The sequence below is a fragment of the Aedes aegypti genome, chromosome 2, assembly GCF_002204515.2.
Source record: "Aedes aegypti strain LVP_AGWG chromosome 2, AaegL5.0 Primary Assembly, whole genome shotgun sequence".
Taxonomy (NCBI): Eukaryota; Metazoa; Arthropoda; class Insecta; order Diptera; family Culicidae; genus Aedes; species Aedes aegypti.
In genome coordinates, this window is record NC_035108.1 from 408,104,955 (window position 1) to 408,125,298 (window position 20,344).

The 20,344-nt window shown below is 38.8% G+C and overlaps 1 protein-coding gene across 1 annotated transcript in view; it reads right to left on the bottom strand.

The window, feature by feature from the left end:
• Positions 1-20,344, bottom strand: part of LOC5564848 (neural-cadherin) — a 151,063-nt gene that overhangs the window by 89,035 nt on the left and 41,684 nt on the right. The window contains exon 3 of the mRNA XM_021847322.1: positions 13,861-13,976. Coding sequence (XP_021703014.1) covers positions 13,861-13,976 — 116 coding nt within the window. The remainder of the gene's footprint in view (positions 1-13,860; positions 13,977-20,344) is intronic.

The following is a 20,344-nucleotide window of genomic DNA, read 5'->3' on the forward strand; positions in this document are numbered from 1 at the left end:
TTTGCTGAGAGCATTTAGAGCAAATCTCGTTGTTTTTTGTTAAACGTCAAACGCGGGGTGAAATGTAAGTTTCTTGGAACGGCAATGAAATTTCATGAGCTTTTGATAGAACTAGGAAAGTTATGATGCTTCTGTTGATGCATCTCTGAAACCATTTTTGGAAAGCATTGCCTTGAAAGATGTTTCGCGTGCTACTTTGACAGGGTGATTACTTTTTCCTGTTAGTAAAGTAAATGATCATAAAAATATATACGTAAGAATTTTAATTTCCAGTGACAGGGGCTGTTTCAAAAGTTCACCATTGATATTTACACGATTTATAAGTGTATTGGACTTGAATCATAGAAAGACTGATTATCCTCTGAAGAAATCTGAGTGGTTTTTTTGAAAAATCGGTATGAAAAGTCCAGTTTTCGGAACATGAATCATGTTCGGAATTTGAGACGAAACGGTTTGTATTTTTTAACCAAACGCTCATAATCAAGAAAATTCATAAGAAAATGTGTTCTATGTATTGTATTCTCTAAACGAAACATAGTGAACACATTTTCATCGAATAGTTTTTAGAATAGCTCGATGCAGCAAGACTATTTTTTTTTTGCATGTTTTTAATGATCTAGGAACATTTAATGAATATAGGATTGTTAATTTTTCGAATTCTGTGGCTGTGGGGGAAATATTTCAACGATTTTAAGGCAATTATCGAAGTGAAGAAGGGCAGAGCTTTCAAATTTTATATACCGAACGAAAGGGATATTGATGAGGAATTCTAGTTATAATTCGCACGATTCCGATCGTATTCTGGCAAAATTCTAAAATTATAAGGGTCTCTGTCGAGGATTGATCTGAACAGTCATCGATATGGGAATGACTTTGGTAATTTCTTAAAAGATTCTTTCTGGATTTTTTTGTGTTTTTTTTTTCAATTATTCTGTTTAAAAAAATCCAGGCATCTAAGGGTTATACTAAGGATTCCATTCCAAGAAATTCTTCCTGGGATTCTATCAGGAATTGTATCAATATTTCTCTAGGAATTTATCAACAGATTCAACTAGGAATTCTCTCAGGGAAAATCCTTAATGTTTTTAGGTGACATTCTTCAGAGATTTCTTCTAATTCTTCAATTCCTCTACTAAATGTTCAGGATTTTCTCCATTTCTTCCATCAAAGATCAATTCAAAAAAAATCCTCAAGTGTTTTTTTCCAGTAATTCTTCAGAGCTTACTCCAAGGCTGAATGCAAGAGTTCCTCCAAAGATGACTATAACAATTTCTATAAATATTCCTTCAGGAATTATTCTGGAAGGTAGTTCCAATGATTCGATCAGGAATCAAACAACGATTTTTTCAGATGCTTCTCAAGAAGTTCTTTACGAGAAATTCCCCTAAGGATTCCACTACGACTTTTTTCAGGACTTTCTCCTGGAAATCCTCCTTAAAATCCACCAGGAATCCTCGGAGGAATTGCTAAAGATATTATTGAAGGAACTCCCGTTGGAATCATTGGTGAAACTCCTGATGAAATCTCTTGGAGAGCTGCTGATGAAATTCCTATAGAAACTCCTGATGAAATCACTGGATGCCTTGAGAAACTGCTGATAGAATACCTAGAGAAATTACTTATGGTATGCCTAGAAGAAATTGATGGAATTCCTCCAAGAACTTCTGATATAATCTCTGAAGGAACTCCTGATAGAATCTCTGGAGGAACTTCTGATAGAATCTTTGAAGGAACTTTTGATTGAATCCCTGGAGGAACTCCTGACGATATCCCCAGAAGAACTCTGATGGAAACCCTAAAGATACTCCTGATAGAATCGATTCTATCGATTATCGATATTATCGATCTATCGATAGAATTCGATCCCTAAGGGAACTCTTGATGGAATCCTTGGAGGAATTTCTAAATATATTCTTTTTTTGTTCTTTTTTTTTTTTATCTAGTTCATTTATTTGAGGCTCAATCGCGTTTAACGCTTTACGGAGCCGAAATCCCTTTTTTTGTATTATTTACAAATAATTCACTTTTTCATACCAAAATTAGTATGGGATGGAGCCAGGGTACTCGTGGCAACTCGAGGTTAATGGTCACAATTTTTGGAAGGAAGGACATGGTGAGGATTGGGTTTAGGGTTTTCTGCAGCTCATCCGGGAGGTATATCGTGGTAACTCGTGGTAACGTGTAATGGCGTTGGTACCAATTTCTTGCCGGTATTCGTCTGCCGGATGGCCAGGATCCTCAATCCAACATGAAGGGGACAAAACACAGAGAAAAAAAAAACTGGAGAAGAGAGCACAAGAGAATTAAACTTTTATACAGGACAAGCGAAGAAAATCGTAAATTGCGACCATATAAATGAGATCGCGAGTGCCCAACACATCTCTAACAGGAACATAGGGTTGTCTACCTCGGGCCGCAAGGGTATCCAAAAGTTGCGCTCTGGAGGCGTCCATATCCGGGCATTTCCAAACTACGTGATCGATGTCATCATAACCATAACCACACCTATTACAAATATTGCTCAGCGCGAGGTTAATCCTGTGCAAATGTGCATCTAGCGAGTAATGGTTGGACATAAGTCTTGACATCACGCGAATGAAATCTCGACTTAGATCCAAACCTTTCCACCACGCTCGCAAGGAAACTCTAGGAATTATGGAATGTAACCACCGTCCCAGTTGGCCATTCAGCCAATCGCTTTGCCAACCGTGAAGAGAACTTTGACGTACTAAGTGAAACAATTCATCGTGTGAAATTCTTCTATCATATATCTCACCTTCCTCAGCGCCCACCTTTGCGAGAGAGTCCGCCTTCTCATTGCCATAAATTAAGCAATGTGAGGGGACCCATACAAAGGTAATCTTATATGATCTTTCGACCAGTGCACACATCTGCTCTCTTATTTTTGTAAGAAAGTAAGATGCATGCTTTACAGGTTTCATCGATCGGAGTGCCTCAATAGAACTGAGGCTATCCGAGAAGATGAAGAAGTGGTCTGTGGGCATGTTTGAGATCATCCCCAAAGCGAAGTTGATTGCTGCCAGCTCAGCAACGTAAACCGTGCAAGGTTCCTGAAGTTTTCGGAAGGCGGAAGAGTTTTCATTGAAGACACCGAAGCCAGTGGATCCATTGATACGGGACCCGTCTGTGAAATATCTCCTGTAGGAATCGACATTTTGGTACTTTGCGTTAAAAATACGTGGAATAGTTAAACATCGAAGTTGATCTGGAATTCCATGAACAGCTTGTTTCATGGTCAGATCGTATTCAACAGAGGAACTGTCATTGGTGAAGCGTACACGTGGAGGTTTATAACATGAAAGACTTATGTCAGATGACATGTAGTAGAGATAAACTCTCATGAATTTTGACTGAGTATTCAGTTTGAGCAATTCTTCGAAGTTTTCAATGACGAGTGTGTTGCTCACTCCACACTTAATAAGTATTCTTAGCGAGAGCTCCCAGAATCGGTTCTGTAGCGGTAAAACCCCTGCCAGTACCTCCAGGCTCGCATTATGTGTTGAGTGCATACACCCTAAGGCGATACGCAAGCAACGATATTGAATTCGTTCCAATTTGATAAGGTGGCAGTTTGCTGCTGAGAGAAAACAGAAAGAGCCATACTCTAGAACAGAGAGAATGGTTGTTTTATAGAGTTTTATGAGGTCTTCCGGATGAGCACCCCACCATGTTCCGGTAATTGTTCGTAAGAAATTGATCCTTTGTTGGCATTTTTCCATTAAATACCTAATATGGGTTTGCCAAGTGCCTTTAGAATCAAACCAGACCCCAAGGTATTTTGAAGTCAAAGACTGGTCGATGTCTGTTCCCAAAAGCTTAAGCTTTAGTTGGGCTGGATTCCGCTTCCTTGAAAATACAACCAGTTGAGTTTTTTGCGGCGCAAACTCGATCCCTAAATTTCTAGCCCAAGTGGATAGATTATCAAGGGAATTTTGCAATGGTCTTTGCAGGATTTCCGCTCGTGGGCCCTTCATAGAGACCACAGCATCATCTGCAAGTTGTCTAAGCGTGCATGGTTCTTCCAAACAGTTGTCAATATCTTTAATATAAAAATTATAAAGCAAGGGACTTAGACATGAGCCTTGGGGAAGGCCCATATAGCTAATTCTGGAAGTTGTCAGTTGGCCGAGAGTGAAGCTCATGTGCTTTTCTGACAACAAATTGTACAAGAAATTATTCAATAGTCCAGGAAGGCCACTATTGTGCAGATTTTCTGACAATATTTCTATGGAAACTGAATCAAATGCGCCCTTAATATCCAGAAAAACTGATGCCAGTTGCTCCTTGTCGGCAAATGCTAATTGAATATCTGATGAAAGCAACGCTAGACAATCGTTTGTTCCTTTACCCTTGCGAAAGCCAAATTGAGTATTGGAAAGCATATTGTTTGATTCGACCCAGTGATCGAGTCGGGATAGGATCATTTTCTCTAACAATTTCCTTAAACATGATAACATAGCGATCGGGCGGTACGAATTATGATCAGACGCTGGTTTCCCAGGCTTTTGAATAGCTATTACTTTGACCTGTCTCCATTCAGGTGGAACAATGTTGTGCTCCATGAATGAGTTGAATAGGTCAAGCAACCGTCTTTTAGCGATATCGGGGAGATTTTTAAGAAGATTGAACTTAATCATATCGCGTCCCGGAGAGGAGTTGTTTGATGAAAGAAGAGCCATAGAAAATTCCAGCATAGTGAATGGCCTGTCCAAAGAATCGTCTCTTGGAGTTTCCCATAGAGGCGGATGAGCTGGAACTGAGTCTGGACAGACCTTTTTTGCGAAGTTGAATATCCAACGGTTGGAGTATTCATCACTCTCATTTGCGGATGAGCGGTTTCGCATGTTGCGAGCCACTCTCCAAAGCGTCGACATTGAAGTTTCTCGTGAGAGGCCATCAACGAAACGCCGCCAATAACTACGTTTCTTCGCTTTGATAAGATTCTTCAGCTTTTTTTCGAGCTTCGAGTACTCTAAATAAAGTTCTGAGGTACCATATCTATGAAAAGCTTTAAAGGCATTAGATTTTTCTCGATACAACTGAGTGCATTCATCATCCCAACCAGGTGTGGCTGGTCGTCTTTTGAAGGATCCACTTGGAACTCGTTGTTTTTGGGATTCTAATGCACTTTTATAAATCAATTCTGTTAGGAATCGATACTCATCCAACGGTGGGAGGGAGTTGAATGATTCGATTCCGAAAGTTACCGCTGATGCAAATTTTTGCCAATCGATATTCCTAGTGAGGTCAAAAGGAACCTGAATTGACTGTTCTGACCTTTCACAATTATTTCTGATGGACGTTATTATGGGTAAGTGATCACTACCATGGGGATCATCGATGACCTTCCACATGCAATCGAATGATAGTGAACTTGAACCCAAAGACAGGTCAATGCGGCTTTCTTTGCCGTCGGATGAAATACGTGTCACTTCACCTGTGTTCAAAATGTTCAAATTGAAATCGTCGCATAAATCATAGAAAATAGCCGCTCTACAATCGTCATAAGATTCGCCCCATCCAGTACCATGTGAGTTCATATCACCCAGTATTAAAACTGGGGATGAGAGCATGGAGACTGCATTCCATAGATGACGGCGGTTTATTGAAACTCTTGGAGGAATATAAACAGAAGCTACGCAAAGATCTTTACCCTTTACGTTTATTTGACAAGCAACGATTTCTATGCCTGGATGGGTCGGGATTGGGATTCTGTAGAATGTATGGCACTTTTTGATCCCTAAAAGTACTCCCCCGTAATTATCATCTCGATCCTGGCGTATAATGTTAAAATCGTAGAAGTTAAGATCATCTTCAGAAGAAAGCCATGTTTCACAAAGTGCAAATATTTCACAATCGGAATTGTGAAGCAAAAACTTAAATGTGTCTAGTTTAGGTTTTAGACTATGACAGTTCCACTGTAGCACAGTGATCATATCTTGTACCTCACTCGATGAATTATCCATCGAAAGATATGATCGAAGCAAGGAGGGGCCACGAGATAGTCAATTCCCTGAGATACTCTTCTATTGCGGGGAGAAAAAGGTCGAGTATGCCTCTGAATGAGTCTGAAACTCCGAGGGCATCACATATGCGATCCACAAGGGCCTTAAAAGTTATCAGTCCTCGCTTGGCCCGGGGGGTTTTCGAGGAAGAGCGAGGGACTTCAGTAGCTTTTTTCTTGCTATCTTGTCTAGAGCTTCTTTTTGAAGTATATTTAATCGGTGGAAGCGGGGGCGGCAAATCTTTGCTACAGCACGGAACGGATGCATCAAAGACCTGTTGCTTCGGCATTTTCAAATTTGCCCCACCTCCTTTGGAACTAGGCAAACTTTTGAGGGAAGATTTCAATACCTTACGGCGCAGTCCCGGAGAAGATGGAGACTTTCTTTTTCCGGGTGCGTGTACCTCCGAAGAATCCCCCCCATCGGTTTCGTCGTCGTACGCTTCGTCGGAAGACAACTCTTGAAAAGAGTTACCAACTGGGATGGCTGATGAAGACTCTTTTGCTGGCGGATTTAAAGATTTCGCCATATCCGCATACGTCTTCTTGGAGCGCTTCACAATGGAGCGACTCTCATTTCGAATGCGCCTTTTGTATGCCGGGCATTTCTGCAAGTCATGCAGATCCTTGCTACAGTAGCAGCATTTTTCAGCTTCCTTTGTGCAAGCATCTTCTAAGTGAGCTTGGTTGCATTTGCCACAACGGGGCTTGTTGTCGCAAAAGCTAGCACTATGACCAAGCTGCTTGCAGTTGGTACAATTAAATACCTTCGGCACATATAGGCGCACTGGGTAAAAAACACTATCAATGCAAACAAATTTTGGGAGGACGGAACCAGGAAAAGTCACTCGAAACGAGGCTGACGGCGAAAACACTTTCTTATTTCCTTCCATGGAAACTGATTGCAATTGTTTGCAATCCAGTATAGCCACATCAGGAATTGACCGGTTATCAAAAACGCCTTTGCCAGTCTTTATGTCTTCGCATGTTAGACTCGCGTCAACGATTTTCCCTTCCACCTCTACCTCTCGTGCAGAAATGTAGACGTAATATTCCACAGTAAAAGCCTCATGCTGAGCAATCTCATTTGCTGCTTTGTAACTAGGTGCAGTTACACGCAGCTTGGATTGTTTTACTTGATGAATAACGGTCCCAGGATATTTACGCGTCAGCTCTCGAGAGATCGAGAGCACATTCAAAATCTTACTTTTGCGCCGGAAATAGACAACCCAAGGCCCTGCCGAAGATGGTTGATAAAACCGCGTTCTAGCAACAAGATCTTTAGGAGGCGTATTGCCTCCATCCGATTCGTCCATGCGGGAAAACTTTCAACCGCAACCAAATAAACAAAACAAAAAAAAAAGTAAAATGAAAAAAAAAACAAAAAAAAATGTGAAAAGAAAAAAAAACTTAACTAATCAATGGGCTACTATGTACACACCTCCCCTATACGGGCAGAATAAAAAAAAAAATCAAGAAAAAAAAATTTACCGATCAGTGGACTATTTTGTACCCTACTCCCCTATTCGGTCGAAACAATCGAACCGGGAGAGAGACAGAAAAGAAGCGAAAACAAGCTTGACCTCAACACTGTTTATTCGGAGATGTGATAGCAATTCAATGGATATGGAATTGGTATACAATTTATACTTATCCGTTTACGTTCGATGTACAGCAGGAGAACGTTCACGCACCGTAGGTAGCAGAGTGACTTCTGCTTTGATGTTGCTCTCGGTGCGGGGGAAAAAAATCAATCACTTAGAGCTGGTTGTGATGACTTTTTTATTGCGGTGGAACGATACTAGTTACACTAGTTCGCTTCCTTCGCAAAGCGCGATCGCCTAAGCACAAATATTGCACTAAACTAGTCGTACTTGGAACTATTACGAAACTACTGAACCAAAAACCCACGCGGGCGGTGGGGGAAAAAGGTCAAAAAGTACTTTGCAAAAGTGCCGTGCGATGAGACCGGGAATCAGTCAACCGACTCGTACAAGCGCTAAGCAAGGAATGTTTTTTTGTTCTGTTCGGAACATAAACCACTGCGACCAATAGTTGATCTATTGTAGTATATCCCGTGTCCTTTGTGTAGTGCATGTCGTTTTACTTTGTCACTATCGAGAAGTGATAAAGCATTCGGTTTTATTACAGTTGTAATTCCTAACTTGATCACAGGAAAGGATTCTAACTGAAAGGTTCCTACTCTCGAAGAGTGTGGAGCATGCACTCTCCACAGGCGCGCCCCTTTATCAGGCAAAATCGGATCCCTCGATAAAGCCAAGAAATTACACCGAAATTGTCCATGCATCAGAATCCTAGTCCTTACTTCTTCAAACTAGAGAACGAAATAAATAAAAGATTAGAAAACAAATTGTTGAATTCGACTCATTTTTTTTCCTTGTCTCAAGATTATTCTCGGCAACTGGGAAAACCGAGACTTGTCACTTTCAACAAGGTTTAAAATGTAACAAGGACTGAAAGTGTTCCTTTGATTACTATTACATCCTGTTCTCTTCGTTTGAAGCAGTCAGGACTAGGGTTCACTGGTAGATCTTTACCCCATAACGCACCACGAAAAGGTGATCCAATATATTCTTAAAAGAACTCCTGATGGAATCATTGGAAGGAATCTAAATAGGGAACTCTAATGGAAGCCCTGCATAATGCAGCCCACAGACGCTCAGACCGTTCGACCAACATTGACTCCGCCCCCAGGTTGATGCTACTTATTCCACCAACGATTTCTTCTGCATCAAACATCATCTTAACCAAATGATGTCATTTCAAAAGTTTATCAGGATTTTTTTTTTTCAGATGTAAAATCAGAACTTCTACAATAATTAAACTGTTCAGCATTTCCTTCAGGATTCCTCCAGGAATTTCGCCTAACGAATTGCGGGAATTTCCATCAGAAATACCGACATGGATTTTTTTAATTGAATTCTTCCAAAAGATTTTACAAAGAATTTCACTAGGAATTATTCTAGAGATTCAACAAGGAATTTCGCAAGAAATTGCACCAGGACAACTCCAATGATTTCTTCCAGAATTTTTTTCGTTCTCACCAAACATTCGATAGGGAAACAGATCATGGAATCCCACCAGACATTTTCGCCTGGAATTTCGAAAGGATTGCACATAAAATTAACAGGGATTACACCACATCTAGTTTTAGAATTACCTTCAGAAATTGGACTAGGGATTCCACACCGAAATCTTCCATCGCGATTTTACTAGAATTTCCTCTACGCATTCTACCAGGCATTCCTCCAGAGATCCATGTAAGAATTCTTCCAGGGAATCCTTAAAAAATCCACCTGTAATTCCAACAAGGATTTTCTCAAGTAATAGCATCAAGATTTCTTCAAAAAACTTCACCAGAGATTCCACTAGAGATTCTAACAGGGATTCCACTAGTAGTATTTCGAGGGATTCGACCAAGAATTCCCCGAGTATTATGTTCCAGAAATTTCCCCAAGGATTCCATCAGGAATTCTTTCAGAGCAATAATCTAGAATTTCTTCAATAATTTCACCCAGGAATTCCAAAAATTAATGCACTAGGATTTTTTTGAGAGATTACTCAAAAAATTCCACCAACAATTTCATCACGAACTTCTCATCGGATTCATTCATATTGCTTATACGAATTCTTACTGATAATTCCCCAGATTTTCCACTAAGAATAATCTCAGCGATTTCATTTGGAAATCCTTCAGAGATTCCACCAGCAAGTTTTCTAGGGATTCCACCAGGAATTCCTACAGACATTTTTCCAATATTTATTAGGAATTTTACCAAGAATTCTTCGAGAATTCTATCAGGAATTTCTACTTAAATTCCACCATGAATTTCATCAGAGATTAGGAATTTCCTCCTACTCCGACCAGGAAGTTTTCCAAAGATTCCAGCAAAATTTCCAAAAAAAAAAAAACATTTCCTCTGGGAATGTTTGAAGAATTTCATGGTAGAAACCCTGGAAATATATCTAGCGCATCTCTTAAGGAACAGATTCCGCTTGAGATACACCCTGGAATTCTTTCGGGAAACTCTGTAAATATTTACCCAGGATTTCCTTTTGAAGTACCGATAATATTTTTCCTCAAACTTGTTATTGACCTGCTTGGTGGAATCTCCGAGGGAAAAAAAGGGATCCTTGTAGAATTCCTGCAAATAATCATGGTGGAATCCCGGTCGGAAATCTTGATGAAATCTTTTTAAGACTTCCGGAAAAATACCTAGTATCATCATGAGTATCTATCATGAGATTCCTGGGGGAATTCCAAAGCTAAATCTAGGGAATCGTGAAAGAGATATTTGTGCAAATTCTGGTAGAATCGCAGTTAAAAAATTTGGAAAATTTTCTGCAAGAATTCCTGTTGGAGTGGCTGGAGCATTTCCTGGTGTAATCCATGGACATATTTCTGATAAAATGTCGGATTTACTAATATAATCTCTGTAGGAATTACACTAGTCTTTGGAGAAAATACAGGTTAAATTATGAGAGAAACTGCTGTCGAATAACTGGGTCAATTCCTATTCGAAACCCTGGAGGATTTTTTTTGTTCCCTGGAGGGATTCCTGGTTGAGTCGTTGAAGATTTTTGTGTTGGAATCCTTGGAAGAATTTTATGTCATAACTCGGATGTTATTGTTGGTAGAATCTATAGAGAAAATACTGGTAGAATCCCTGAAGGATTTTTCGAGGCTATTCTGGTGGAAACTCTAGTTAAAACCCACGAAAAAAAACACAAACAAAATAGCAGAATGCTATGAGAAAAAACTGAATCTATGACATTTGGTCGAAAGACATTTGGTCGAATGACGTTTAGTCGAATGACATTTGGTCGAAAGTACATTTGGTCGAATGGACATTTCGTCGAATGGACATTTGGTCGAAAAGGTTTAGTTGAAACAGAAAGCAAATGATATTTGATCGAACCGACATTTCGTGGAAAAAATAGTGCTCGAGTCTAAATAGTATGTAGCATTTTGTCGATAATGCAAGAGTGATTGAATAATTGAAAAAGTATCAACTAGTTTGCCAACAATCTATATGCGATTAGCAAAACTTTGATATTCAATTTGATAGACGCTCTTCCAAGGTATTAATCTACCTCTTGCGTTTTTTTATGTTTCATGCTGCTTTTTCGTTCAGGCCTGTTCTGAGACTCGAGATGAGCTGATCTTAAATGGAAACAAGCCAACTTTTTTCATCTCATTCAACTTGTCTTTCCTAACCCGATACACAGAATTGGCACAGTTTTCATGTCTAATAATCCAAAGCTTCTACTACAAACTCTGTCTTTCACCCGAGGTCATCAACACTGACAGCAAAGGCATATATTCGCCTAAGGAATGTTATTAAGCTGGAAGTCACAATTGCCAATTGACCATTGAGTTTTGATTTCCGCATACAAAATTCTTATCCACGTCCGTGAGTTGCAAGACCAGGAATTCAAAGAATGATCCCGAGCAATCTCTCCGAATGCTTCCATCAGATGAGCTGATCTTTATTATGAAGAATGATGATATTTCAAAAGAATAATAAATGAAGAAAACATTATGTTCACATCGTTGAGTAATAACATAACTTGTTGAGCACTTTTTCAAAGAATGATATTTTAAAAGAATAATAAATACACTAAAGCTAAATATTTCAGTCAATGTACAAAAAAAAAACTACTAAAAAGGACATTTAAATAATCATTGAAATCTTAGATTTTGGCATATCTTCGAATTACAAATAATAAGGCGTATTGAATTTAAAAATAAGACTTCATAAAATGTCCCATTATACATTCAAAAACAGTTAATAATTCAGATTATTAAAAAATACGTTATCTTATCAACTTTGCGAAAGTTAGGATACAATAATCAATTTTACCAAATGATTCCGTTCATCTAAACATCATTCGACCAAAATAAATTTTCCAAAGCCATTCGACCAAATGTCCATTCGACCAAATGTCCTTTCGACCAAATGTACTTTCGACCAAATGTCATTCGACCAAACGTCATTCGACCAAATGTCATTCGACGAAATGTCCTAAAGCCGAAAAAACTGGTGGAATCCCTGAAATAATTCATGATCCAATTCTGGAAGAAATTCCAGATGAAATCCATGGATTCATTGGAGAAATTTCCCGTGATGTTCGTGGTAGCATCTCTGAAAAAAATCCCGGTGTGAGCACTGGATGTCTTGCTTGTAGAAACTCTGTAGAAATTCTAAGTGGTTTCCGTGGAGGAAATATTAGTGTGACACCTGGAGGAAGGTTTCCTCCAGTGATTTCACCAGGGATATTTTCAGAGGTTCTTCAAGGAATCCCTACAAAAATTTTTACAGGGAAATCTACATGAATTCCTATCGGAAGTGTTCTTTCAGTTTCATCAGGGATTCTAAAAAAAATCTTCAGGGGTTGCTTCCTTAACTTTCCTGAACATAGTATCTAAAGTCATTGAATGCATAAATCAATAAAAATATGAGAAAAAATAAGTACATAAAATTTCTGAATTGCTAAAATATGCAAACTATGACCGCGTTAAGGCACCCACAGAGCCATATCCAATTTCAGCATTTTTGCTTGGATTTTTTCTGCACGCTGCTGGCATTCAAAGTTTGATCGTATCATTGCCCCATATATTCCATCGTCACCCTACTGTTCATATATGAATAGAGCATTAATTAGCAGTGTGGCGGAGATGAACTTGATTAGAAACGGCATTTTTAATTCACCATCCGTCAGCAACCATCATGACTCGAAAAAAATAAATCACCAATATGAAGCATCCGGCGCATTACCGAATTGATTATTTTAGCGAGAATCGAATGGATGAATGATGACTTCATTCAGAGTTGCAATGCTTCATGTTATTTTGCAGTATGGTCATATCTTCGAGCTTTCCATGGCATAATGAGCATAGTATGACGTTTATTCGCTTGATGAAATGATTTCGAGATCAAATGGCAAATACTCTGGGGTATGCATTAAGCCTCTTTTGCATGATTAATTAATATTTTAAATAAGAAAGGTTGAGGCCATCCCCTTAAAACACAAACATAAAAATTGTTTTGTCAATATCTCTGATATTATACATCCTTGAGATGAACCAGCCTAGGGCTGAAAATCTCTTAAATAAAGATAATAATAATAATAATTATTATTATTATAAATCTAATTGAAACTCTCTATGTAAAGCTCATTCGAAAAACAATGAGTTAAGATTAAATCCTTAGAAGTTTTCAGAAAGATAGTTTTTTAATATTTTTCGTTTAATTTTTACGTTAAGATGTGACATTTTTCATAAACTACGCTAAAATAACATCGTTGTTTTTCTCAGCACAAGATCGATCCAAACTTTAAATCAATGCGACATTAGAATCGTAATCTATGAGAATTTCGATGGTCTTCCTTAGCCGAGTGATTAGTGTTTTCTGCCAAACAATCGCAAGTACTATTAATGAGATTTAAAATTTTCATTATTGGAAAAAATTATCCATGTTTTGAAAAAATTAGTGACAAAAAATAAGAAATTTTTTTTTTTCGAAAAACTTAGGAAGTTAAATTAAACCTTTTAATGATCCATAAAGAGTTTCAATTAGACGATTATCACAGGGATAAGGACAAAACACATTTTTAGGGTGCGATCTATTTTACAGAAATGTTTGAAAAAAAAATCAGAAAGTTGGCACCATCTTTTTCGTGAAATTGCTAATATGCAGTATCGATTTTTCACTTATCCGAACAAAACCTGTTCTATAATACAATACCGTTTTTTTTTCGTTGTATCATCTGGGATTAATTAAACGATCTGAATTAAAGGGCTCCATACTTACTCGCTTTCTCGTCTCGTAATCCAGGGCACCGGCGACGTAAATGGCACCCGTCATATTTTTCACCGCAAAAGCGCCACCTATGTTACCGCTCGTGATCTCGTATCGAATACGCGAGGCTGCCGAGTAGAAAGATGAGAAAGACGGAAGTGTGATATGGTTTAATTGTATCTATATGTAGGGTAGGGCTATTGTATGTATGTATGTGTGGACTATGGATATGAACCCCATCTTATGTGTGCCGAAGCTCAAATGAGACCAATTAAATTTCTTTTTGTACGTTTCTCCGGAAGTATTATAGTGATGATCCACGTTTTCTGTGCCATTAATTTTTGTCATTGAAGCACAGTTGTAGTATGATGTTAAGACCATACTGTTTTACTCGTTGTTAAGAAGACGTTCAACTGTCAGGATTTTGTTTCAGTGAGACCTGAAGGAATTATCATCAAATCAAAGTTTCATCATGATTTCATAGATCAATATTAAACCTGTGAACAAAGACTTATGGAGATTTTACAATTCAACAACGGTCAGGAAACGACGAAAACAACCTTCGGCAGTTTGACCTTCCCTTGCGGGCTGTATTTTTAGTTGCATCAATTGGGCTCGTATGTACACGCAAGTCATACACGATCCTAAAAAGTACGTGACATTCGTTTGCTCTGCTCGTTTGCCAAAACGTGTATAGGGGAACTAGACGTACAATACGCTGTTGGGGTAAAACGCGACAAGTAACATATTCAAGATAGAAGGTATTTTACTCGATTAATCCATACGATATCTCCTATGATTTCAATGCCATTCAAGCAGAAAATTCAAAATAAAAAAATAAAAATTCCAAAACGATTTTGACAGCCATGGGAATAAATGATGGTGTCTTACTGGTTTAGAAACCATTGACCATGGTTTCATGTCAATTCTTACAAATTCAATATCTTATATATAATTGCCTCAATCCAATGATTGTTTTAAGTAATTGCGAGCTTATTTATGCGAATTCCTAGTAAATCCAATTAGGATGACAGTTAAAACTGAGTTTTTCGCTAGGAGTGCATATTACCCTATATAACGGCAGTGAAGCCTGTGACTTTTCGACGGTCAAAAGCTAAGACAGGGTCCCCAACCAAGCTCCGGTTATCGGAAGCATAAATGTCAACAATAATTTATCTATCCTTTCGAGTGCATCCTCCGTGTCGGTGATGTGTTTGGGTGTATGTGTGAGTGAGTAGGTCGTACGTATTTGTACAGGCGCCCTGGGGAGGGTTTCTTTTTTTGTGATGCTCAGTTTCGGTTCAGGTCTCCTTACTGTCTCATTGTGGTTTCAACTGGCAGAACAGCTCCCAGCATCACAATGTAGAGTATTTCCAGCTCGGAACGCAAATCGCGTAGAGGCTGTCTTTTTCGAATGGATCATTAAAATAACCAAAAAGCCGCTATGAAATGCATAGATAGCACCGCCTTAGTCTTGAGTGTTTGACAGAACAGCAATACGCCTTTTCATGTGACTGGTCCGTCTATTCATTTGTTTACATTGGTGGATGAGCGGTGCTAACACGAGCCTGTCATTTTCATAGAACTGTCTAAGAGCTTCCGGATCTGCTGATTTGAAACGTCTCGTGAAAAGGCGTATGCTGTCACATTATTAAACTCCACACGGAGCCACAAATCAAACCAACTTTGACTTCTTTTGACGAAATTCGGCATCGTCCAGGAATTTTATCAAAAAATACTTATAATTTCTCCAGGGATAAAACCTCTTCCTATTTTTTTTTCTGGAAAAATCTCTCCATGGATTCTTCCATTGATTTCTACAGAAATTTCTCCAAGGATTTTGTTGAGTCGCATCTAAAATATTCCATTATTCTTCAGATTAGAACATTCTAGACAAATCGGGAATCTGGGTGCACTGCCGCTCACGCTGTCGTAATCTATTGCGCGCGATGACGCTGATGATCATGATGACGTTGAGCACCATTTGACAGCGGTTGCGTGTGCCCGCGTCACTCATGAGTGATTGTTAACAGCATTGAGTGAACGCGAACCAATGTGATTAAGGTGAAACATCTCGGAATCCAAAGATGGCTGGCACAATGGCCGACTTCTCACCATACTCACTTTTTCAAAGGCACAAAACTGGAGAAATAGTTGGCAAACGTTCCTAATCTTCTTATTTTAAGCTTTCTGCTAGTGCACAAAGCCAAAATAAAAAGTGCACTGTTGTGGGATGCTTTCTTCGCGAGATTGGTGCCTTTAAAGTTTTAGTGTTGAAGTTGATTCCAAACTGTTTCACCTTAATTAGTAAAATCCATCACATTGACCGTGAACTGCTGCTGGCTTCGGGAGTATAAGCCATTTTACGAGACGTTTCGGAACAGCTGATTCGTGATCAAACGTCAACATCCCACCGCAAAATCGCTAGTGTTTGGAGGTGATTTTAACCTCCAAATTGCCAAATAACCTCCAAATCATCACCTCCAAGTTAGTTCTGAAAACCTCCGTTATATGAAATATGGTGGCGCGTCGATCGTCGCAAGTTTATCGTTAAACAGTCAATCGTCGCAACGTCATCAATTGACAGGAGACTTGGGATTAAATCCAGCGTGATTTTTAACAACGCCTCATCTCACCAAACGGAGACATGGAGAAAATGACAAAAAATAGATTCAAAAATGATCGTTACTGCAACATTACACCTAGTTTTTGTATCAGCTACCTCTTTGTTACCCATATTGCACATAAAAAAGCACTTTTGTGATCAGAAATATTTTAATAATTTTTCTCCGTTTAAGCTTTCACTTTTATGAAAAGCTACGCACAGTCATCAACCATCAACATCGCGAAAACTGACGACGATGATTGAATTCTCCCAGGTCTCCTGTCATTTGATCTGCTTCGTAAAATGGCTCATTGGATGCTGCTGGTGGTGATGTTTCTCTAGCATTTTACGTTTCTCCTCATGCTCCTTGCTGTAGGGGACAGTGGGACAATTTTGCCACCAGAGCGGACGATTCGGGCGCGAACAGATTTGTCTACAAATACCTCTGCAGGAATTCCTCCATGATTTTTTATGGAATTCTTCCTGAGATGACTCCAGGAATTCCTTCAGCAATCTATCCAGATCCCTTCATCAATTAACCTTTCGGTAACCTTATTTTATTCATTTAGCAATTTATTCAGGTAACCCTTCAGAGAATTCTACAGGAATTTCTACAGAGGCTCCTCTGGGGACTCTTCTAGGAAAATCTCTACAGGAATTCTTCCAGAGATTCACCCAGGAATTTCTCCAAGAATCGTTCTCGAAAAATCTAGTGATTTCTACAGGAATTGGTCCAGAGATTTCCTCAGGTATTTATCCAAAGACTCCTGCAAGATTTTTTTCTATGGATTTCCCAAGGAAAATTCCAGGGATTGTGAAAGTAACCCTCAAGGGATTCACCCAGAAATTCTTCTAGAGATTGTTCTAAGGATTCCCTCATGTAGTACTACAGAGATTATTCCATATTTAATCTCTACCTAGATTGATCTACGAAAATCTCTCCATGGATTCCTTAATTGATTTATCCAGAAATTTCTCCATGGATTTCTCCAAGGAATTCTCTAGGCATATCTCTGCAGGGATTCCTCCCGCATAATCTTCTTCTTCTTCTTGGCATTAACGTCCTCACTGGGACAAAGCCTGCTTCTCAGCTTAGTGTTCTAATGATCACTTCCACAGTTATTAACTGAGAGCTTTCTTTGCTAAAGTTGCCATTTTCGCATTCGTATCTCGTGTGGCAGGTACGATGATACTCTATGTCCAGGGAAGTCAAGGAAATTTCCAATACGAAAAAATCCTGGACCGACCGGGAATCGAACCCAGACACCTTCAGCATGGCTTTGCTTTGTAGCCGCGAACTCTAACCACTCGGCTAAGGAAGGCCCTCCCTCCCGCATAATCTTCTCAGTGATTCTTTCAGGGATTACTCCAATGATTACTCAATAAATTTCTCCAGGGATTCCTTCTGAGATGCCTCCAGGGATTCCTTCAGCAATTTATTCAGATTATTCAAAGACTCCTTAATCAATTAACCCTTTGGTAACCTTTTTTGATTCATTCAGCAATCAATCCAGGTAATCTTTCTGAGAATTCTATAGGATTTTCTCCAGAGGCTTCTCTGAGGACTTTTCTAGGAAAATATCTACAGGGATTTCTCCAGAGTTTCACCCAGCAATTTCTTCAGAAAGTGTTCCAAGAATTACTCTAGAAAAAATCTCTACATGGGTTCCTCTGAAAATTAGTTCTACATATTTCTACAGGAATTTCTCCACAGATTTCTTTGGGTATTTATCTAGAGACTACTGCAATTTTATTTCTAAGTATTTCCCAAGGAATCTTTCAGGGATTAGGCTAGGATTCCTCAAGAGTTTCTCCCAGAAATTCTTCTAGAAATTACTCCAAGGATTGTTTCATGTAGTACTACAGGATTATTCCATATTTAATCTCAACCTTATCTAGGTATTAACCTAGGAAAAAAAAAATCTACATAGATGTATTCGTTGATTCATCCAGAAATTTCTCCATAGATTCTTCCAAGGAATTCTCTAGGCATATCTCTGCAGCCTCCCGCCTAATGTTATCAGTGATTCTTTCAGGCATTCTTGCAAGGATTACTCCAGCAATTTCTCCAGGGATTCCTCCTGAGATGCCTCCAGGGATTCCTTTAGCAATTTATTTAGATTATTCAAAGACTCCTTAATCAATTAACCCTTTGGTAACCTTTGTTTTATGCATTCAGCAATTTATCAAGGTGATCTTTCTACACAAATTTCTCCGATAAATAGTCAAGAGTCTATTCTAGGAAAATCTCTACAGGGATACTTCCAGAGGTTCACCCAGCAATATCTTTTCAAGAATTTCTACAAGAATTACGTTACAAAAATCTCTACATGAGTTCCTCTAGAAATTGTTCCATAGATTTCTACAGGAATTCCTCCAGAGATTTCCTTAGGTATTTATCCAGAGACTCCTGCAAGATTTTTGTTTAAAAATTTTCCAAGGAATCTTTCAAGTATTGCGGAAGGGCTTCTCAAGGGATTCTTCTAGAAATTCTTCTAGAGATTACTCCAAGGATTGCTTCATGTAGTATTACAGAGATTTCTCCATTTTTAATCTCAACCTAGATTTATCTACGAAAATCTCTCCATGGATTCCTTCTTTGATTTATCCAAAAATTTCACCATTGATTCCTCCCAGGAACTCTCTAGGCATATCTCTGCAGGGATTTCTCCAGGAATTCCTCCCGCATAATCTTCTCAGTGATTCTTGTAGGGATTCCTCCAAGGATTACTACAGGAATTTCTCAAGGGATTCCTTCAGCAATTCACTCAGATCCTTCAGAGATCCCTTCATCAATTAACCCTATGGTAACCTTTTTTGATTCATTAAGCAATTTATCCAGGTAATCTATCAGAGAATTCTGCAGGAATTTCTTCAGAGGCTCCTCTGGGGACTCTTCTAGGAAAATCTTTACAGGGATTTCTCCAGAGTTTCACCCAGCAATTTCTTCAGAAAATTCTCCAAGAATTGCTTTAGAAAAATCTCAACATGGGTTCCTCTGAAAATTAGTTCTACAGATATCTACAGGAATTTCTCCAGAGATTTCTTTGGGTATTTATCTAGAGACTACTGTAAATTTTATTTCTAAGGATTTCCCAAGGAATCTTTCAGAAATCAGGCTAGGATTCCTCAAGAGTTTCTCCCAGAAATTCTTCTAGAGATTACTCCAAGGATTGTTTCATGTAGTACTACAGAGATTAGTCCATATTTAAACTCTACCTAGATTTATCTACGAAAGTCTCTCCATGGATTCCTTAGTTGATTTATCCAGAAATTTCTCCATTGATTCCTCCAGAAATACCTCTGCAGGGTTTTCTCCAGGTTTCCTCCCACATAATTTTTCACAGTGATTCTTCCAGGGATTCCTCCAGGATTACTCCAGGAATTTCTCTAGGGATTCCTCTTTAGATGCCTCCAGAGATTTCTTCAGCAGTTTACCCAGATTCTTCAACGATCCCTCTATCCATCAACCCAAGTAATCCTTCTTTGACTTATTAAACAACTTATCCAGGTAATCCTTCTGAGATTGCTACAAGAATTTCTCCAGGGACTCTTCTAGAGAAATCTCTACAGGGATTTCTCCAGAGATTTACCCAGCTATTTCTACAGGAATTTCTCCATGTATTCCTCTAAAAAATGTTCCAGAGATTTCTATAGGAATTTCTCCAGACTCTTCAAGATTTTTTTCTAGGAATTTTCCAAGGATTCTCCCAGAGATTGAGCAAGATTACTCTGAGGATTCCTTCATCCTTCATTCCTACAGAGATTCCTCCATATTTTTTTTTCTAGAGGTTTTTTTTTTCAGAGATCTCTAAAGCTTACTCTAAAGCATTTTGTCTCAACCTGGGTTTTCATGACCCCCATCGTCTCGTCGGCTGACTTTTTTGTAAA